Source organism: Staurois parvus, unplaced genomic scaffold (genome assembly GCF_062004578.1).
Source record: "Staurois parvus isolate SC_StPar_1 unplaced genomic scaffold, SC_StPar_1.0 ptg002753l, whole genome shotgun sequence".
NCBI classification, from domain to species: domain Eukaryota; kingdom Metazoa; phylum Chordata; class Amphibia; order Anura; family Ranidae; genus Staurois; species Staurois parvus.
Window position 1 is genome coordinate 4,655,707 of NW_028320549.1, and position 6,064 is coordinate 4,661,770.

The 6,064-nt window shown below is 42.0% G+C and overlaps 1 protein-coding gene across 3 annotated transcripts; it reads right to left on the reverse strand.

Annotated features, from left to right (window-relative positions):
* Positions 1 to 1,104: 1,104 nt before the first annotated feature.
* On the reverse strand, positions 1,105 to 5,663 carry GPR52 (G protein-coupled receptor 52). 3 transcript variants are annotated; one of them, XM_089666531.1, is made up of 2 exons: positions 5,507 to 5,663; positions 1,105 to 3,816 (listed from the first exon to the last, which is right to left on the reverse strand). In XM_089666531.1, exon 2 carries the CDS (start codon positions 3,425 to 3,427, stop codon positions 2,336 to 2,338), a length of 1,092 nt encoding a protein of 363 aa, XP_089522657.1. In that variant the 5' UTR covers positions 3,428 to 3,816; positions 5,507 to 5,663; the 3' UTR covers positions 1,105 to 2,335. The 3 variants fall into 3 exon arrangements, with proteins under 3 accessions (XP_089522657.1, XP_089522659.1, XP_089522658.1); XM_089666533.1 differs by lacking the exon at positions 5,507 to 5,663 and adding an exon at positions 5,263 to 5,324; XM_089666532.1 differs by lacking the exon at positions 5,507 to 5,663 and adding an exon at positions 5,117 to 5,256.
* Positions 5,664 to 6,064: the final 401 nt, after the last annotated feature.

Sequence of the window (6,064 nt, forward strand, 5' to 3'; positions counted from 1 at the left end):
GGGGTTTTAATTTGCTGAAAAAAGGTAAAATTTCCAGGATATGGTTTAGGCGCAATTACCATTTCTACAGGTTCCCTATACCATAGGAAATCTTCACGTTTTGAGTTCTGGTTCACTTTAAAGTATAAGTGAAGCCTCACCTTGTAAAACAACCCCGCTTTGTTTAATATAGAAATAAAAGGCAAACAGTTTATATGTATATAAGGAAAAAAAACATTATAAATTCCTTTTTTTGTGATCATATAATCTCTGTTCTCGAATCTATTAGGGCCTTTAGAACTGGAGAAACAGAAAAACAAGTTTGACCATTGGAGGACAGGCAGGCTGTTCTCCCTGAACAGCTAGAAAACAGACCATGCTGGGTTGGATGTGCTCTCATACCCAGCATGGTCAGTTTGAAATAGGACAGCACAGGGACTGGTAAGATCACCAGGTATTTCACCCAAAGGAAGCAATACAAAGAAAATAGGATACTTTGTAACGCAAGTACATGGTACAACATACACATATCAGGAATATGAAATGTTTGGGTAACATATTATTTAGGTAAACACAGATCAGGCCCTTTGTGAGAGGGGCAAACAACTTCAAAGCTTCTACTGTCAACTTTGAGGATAATGTACTCCACAGCGCCTACAGCTACAGAGTACAGCAAACGCTGGTTTTTAAAACTCATTTACTGATTGTTAAGAACCTGGCCACAGGTTAACTTTAACGTGAATGTGTACATTGTTTAAACTAGCTAAACTGCCTGCAAGCTTGAAAAGAATGTATCCAGAAGAACCTGTATGTAGGGCTCATGCACATATGCTGCGTTCAGATCTCCATGTCATTTACAGATCTGAACAGCAGTTTTGTTTGCTTACAGCACCAGTACCCCAGGAGTGCCAAAAGCAGTTTACTGACTTAAATGTCAGGGCATGTTTATTTCAGATTGAATTAGGCTCTTTTTTCTAGTTATCCAATATAAGTACTGGAGACTTCATCTGCTTTGTACATTTTTTAATGAAAAATGCTGTCTTGTCTGCTATTCAGAGCGTGAAGGTAAACATTGTATTTGATTCAATAGATGCCGTTAGGGGAACAGTCAAAGATCACACACCATTACATATATAGATTACTTTTTATTATTAAATATATACTGTGCACAGTGAAACTGCACATGGAACAGGAAAAAAACCACAGCAGCAAGCTAGATGTGCTATAGGATGATGACAGAATAAAACGTATAGCAGAAATATGGTCCACTTAGCAGATTCTATTTTTTCCATGGGTGGTGTGATCACCAATTGTTCTGGAAAGGAAAAAAAAAGGTCACTGCTGCTAATTCTGGAAGGAGCCACTGCCAGCTGCCTTGTCTGACAAAAGACTCGATAACATGTCTAGGTGGCCAGGAATGCAAAGCCTCTACTTGGAAACCAGAGCCACATCTCTTATCAATGTAATCAATATATACACAAAGCATACATGACTACAGATGTACATAGGACATGTGTTAAACACTTAATTACCGCAGCATGTTAAAGGAGACAGTGCTTGCCAACATCATGGCTGAGCAATTGATGTTGGGCATACTTGGACAAAAAAGAAAATACACATCACCAAAACAAAAAAAAGTAGCAGCTTTTGTTGGTAAGTGGTGTCAAAAAATGTTAAGGGGGTTAAGAGGCTAATATTGGGGGCAAAGTATTAAGAGGCACATATATTATTACAGAACACCTCTTTATATTGCACACGCGCTTTGTAAACTCCCATATGGTTTGACAGCCACTTAACTTTGCGCTCAGGTAACACATATTAATAAAGTTACATTTAAAAAAACTAAATAAATAAAAACAGCAATTTGGTCACCTTCAGGCTAAAGAATAGTTTGTAGCGACTGTGGCTACACAGCAGTACTGTATTTAGTAACCTGAGCCTTGCGGTGGGCAGTGATCTTTTTATTATCCTCGGCAAGGCAATGAAGACATTCTATTTTGCCAGGGAATGAGAGAGGAAGTGACCTTTAGTGCGTTATCTGATATTTCTGCAGAATATCTGCATTAATTAGCTAATCTTAACCTATCTGACACCTTCTCTTTGATATTTTGCTCCCCCCAGCTGATAGGATGACTCATTTTTTGACAGCAGGGCATAGAATCGTGTGCTCTTTGTCTCTCCGCTCTCATCAAGAGTTTCCTGGTTCCCATTTCCATTGCAAATCAACAACTCAAACAATGCTGCCAAAATGAGGTGCTGGAATCATTTTTATATTTTTTGTAGATGGTTCTGAGAAAGCAGCATCCCCGGGCCTGTGCAGATGCGTTGCTAGCTCATGATTGTCACAACAATCATTTTAAATAGAACACGAGTTAGCACGCTTTCGGGGCTTAGGGTCCCGATCTTTTTTGTCTTTAGAACACATACATGGTGAACAGATTGTTTCGGACAGCCTCCTAAGACCAAGGCGGAAAACACTGTTGGATAAGCTGTAAATTACACAGTTACAGAAACTATTGCTTATGGCCAACCAGGTGGTAAGAAAGGACAGGGCTGGATTTGACAGTGCCCTCCAACTTTCCAACAAAAAATAAATTATGTACGGCAGCCAAAGCATGTAGAAAACGCTGGTTATCCGGAAAAGAACCATGGCGTACCGTCGATCCGGGCTGTGACCAGGCCCAGCTTCCCCAGTTGATTCAGCTTCATGGCTGGGAAAGCGAGCACGGCGGTCACTAATTTCTTTGGTGTGTTGGCGACAGATACGGAAGATGTGAAAGTATGTAAAACATATAACCAGTGCTGCTGGAGCATAGAGCAGGCACACGATGAAACCGGTGAAGTAGGCACTAGTGTGCCAAGCAATGGCACACCACTCGAAGATGTCCCCGTGGTAGCCAGGTTTACCCCAGCCGAAGAATGATGGCAGGAAGATCAGACAGGAATAAATCCAAATCAGTACAATGCAGAGACGTAGTCTGCATGGGGTTACCAACTGGTTGTAGGACAGAGGTTTAGTAATGGCCAGGTACCGGTCCACACTGATAAAGGCCAAACAAGCCATGGAGACACTTTTCAGGACTGAAATGATGTATCCAAATACTTGACAAGTCAGAGATTCATGGACTCCTGTAGAGTAATGTAGCAAAGATAAGGTGGGCACCAAACAACTAACTCCAACCAGCAAGTCTGCATATGCCATGGTCTGAATGAAATAACTAGTGGTATAATGATGCAGCAGTGGGGCACAATGAAAAACGAAGATGACAGTCAAGTTACCAGTGATGATCAAAAAGGTTAGCAGCACAATTATTGTGGTTTCCAGGATACATATGTCCACTGAATTGTAGTGGCCGAAACCCAATGGGCAAGGGTGATGCTCAGTTGTGTTCAATATAAATCCGCTGGCATTAACTGTCCCCCAATCAATTGTTTGTGACTGGTTCATGGTTTGGAATATAGTTCACCTTGGATGGAATCCTGAAGGACAGCGGTAAACACCAGGTGGCAAAAAACAGTCTTGAAACCGGGAAGGAGACCCTCCACATTCGAGCCTCAAGAATAGTTTCGGAAATCTCTTCCATCAGTGAGATGGTCTATGCGGTCCTTCATGCCCGATCCATAAAACCAGTCCCCGTTTCTGGCTTCTATTCACCTTTGCTTTTCCAGGAAAGGAGGCACAGAAGAAATTAACACGGCACCCAGGAGCAATTTGGGGGAGCTTAACAAAGGGAAGCTTGCTGGCTGTCTCACGATCAGGCTCTGGTAATCCATTCTTAGCAAGCACAAAGCACGGCTGCTAAAGACAGAATCTGTATCCTGTAACATGGGTGGAAACTAAAAATAAAAATAAAATAAATGAAAAAAAAAACAGAATGGGAAGAGAAAGAGAAAGAAATGCCTAATGAAAAACATTTCTCTGACTCATGATCTTTTTAATGCTTAAGGAACAGGGGAGGAGGTAAAGGGTGGCTGGCTATTCTCCTGAGATAGTTTATCTTTAGACTTGAAAATTTGAATAAGAGGGAGGGGAAGTCAAGAGCCATCTTAAAATATCTCAGCATCTCGGGCCGGGTTAGCGGCAATCACAGACTATTTAACATATACTTCTAAACTGATGCTCAATAATAGCAGCACAGCATAACATCCAGCTGTCTCTGGACATGTGCCCTGTATCTGGGGCTGTGTGCTCCCTGTATGCACTTTAACCTGTTAATGATTTAAAAACCTTCTAGCTGGAGGCGACAAGTCATTTGTACTTGGCATTAGCAGCATGACCTAATTTCCAGCTTGGAGGGATCGCTAGCATTACCTGTATTATAAAAAAAAGTATGTTTATAACAACCCTTTCCCAATGCGCTCAATTTTTCAGCAAAGCCTAGCTCCAAGCATCTAAGGATCAGGATCTCAAGACAGCAGTTTTTCCCTATAGGCTGCGCAGTGACAGCTAATAGAATGCTGCTCACCTTGAAATACCACCTTGCTCACCCACCTATGACGATAAACCTGCACTTGCAAATAAACTGCAAATGCACCGAAGCATACACTAAATGTGTTTTCTTGACTTTTCAAAGTCCATTATTACACCTGTTACTTTTTTTTCAAGAGATCGTTGTCAACCTGTGCCCTAAATCTAGGACTGATGAAGACTATACGGTATGGAGAATTTGCACAAAGGAGTTAAAGTTACTCCCATAGGATAATTCAGCCTAAAATTAACCTGCTAATAACTGGGCACACATTTGCTATTTCTAAAAATTCTTAAAAACAGTCTAATAATAATAATAATAAAAAATAAATAAAAAAGGACATTTTTTGAACAATCAGAATCTAATAGCAGCCAGTGAAATCCTGTTTCTAAATTTGGAATGCTCCAAACTGCTGACAAATTTAATCTGGAAGGTGCGAGTTACTGCCCTTGCCTGTATGACAGATTATTAAATAAAATCCTATGTATGTGCAGTAAGATATGTTTGACATAAGATACAGATTGGATAGACCTGGACATACTAAATAACCTGGCACTGTCACTCAAGAAACGATAATAAAAAAAAAAAAAAAAAAAGAAGGATGCCCAAGGTCATTTTGTCCTCCCCACTTTGCGAGTGAAAGTTGGTGTGATGTTTGCTCAGCCTACCTCTTTTGTCCATGCTTTTGTAAATAGATTCAAACTGTCAGTGTGTGAGATGTGCCAGGGAGGTGGGTGGCAGCCGCAGCTCTGATACCATCTAAAGGAATGCTTTCTACACTGACACAGCCTCGGCAGTTTGGAAGAAATCATACCCTCGCTCATCATTCTTCAAGTTGATCTACCTGGAGGAGTTCAGTTGTCTCCTTTCCCCTCTCTCCATCTTACAAATTAGCCAAAAAAAGGACCAGCTGCTCCGTTCAAACCCCCCCCCCTCTTCTCCCCAGCCCTCCTTCCATCCCCACAATACAAATTAAAGAGCACTCTCCCCTGCCGCCACCGCCGACTCCGCTGCCTCTTTCCTGCTTTATTACAGTTATTAAAGACAATGCTTCTCACCTAGGCTCCCTGCTAGCAGCTGAGCTGTCAGCTCGATACTTCAGTCCTGCTATTGAGATGCTGTTTTGCGCGGAGGCTGTCGCTATTTCTCACATTGTCGTTCTCTCTTGATCGCTCTCACTCTTGGTATTATTAGTGCTAGCACCTGAGCCCCCTGCTCCTCCTCCACATTCCCTTCCTCCTCCTCTACTATCCCTCCCTTTCCCCTCTCCACCCCCCCCCCCCCCCTTCCCAGCAAAAGGCTGATGCAGGAGAGGAAAACGCTGAAAAGGTGACTGTCTTTCTGTCCCAGTCAACAGCTCAGCCAATGGCTAATGCCGGTTAGGACTGTCACTAGGTAACAGTTGCCAAGACACAACGTATAAATGCCACAAACTGTCATCAAACATTATCAACTCCTGAAAATCAGGACTTTTTTTTTTTTTCCTCCAAATTCGCTGATGTGCCCCAACCTTTTCTGAATCATCCGAGCGCTCTGGGAGGTATGTCTCCCAGGCAGAATCTATGACTTCTTAACTGCATCCGTTTCACGCCATCAAAACAAACGGCATGACAAAA

Bases quoted from the DNA above. Each gene is read 5' to 3' on its own strand.
- GPR52 (XM_089666531.1), bottom strand. From the start codon at position 3,427: ATGAACCAGTCACAAACAATTGATTGGGGGACAGTTAATGCCAGCGGA.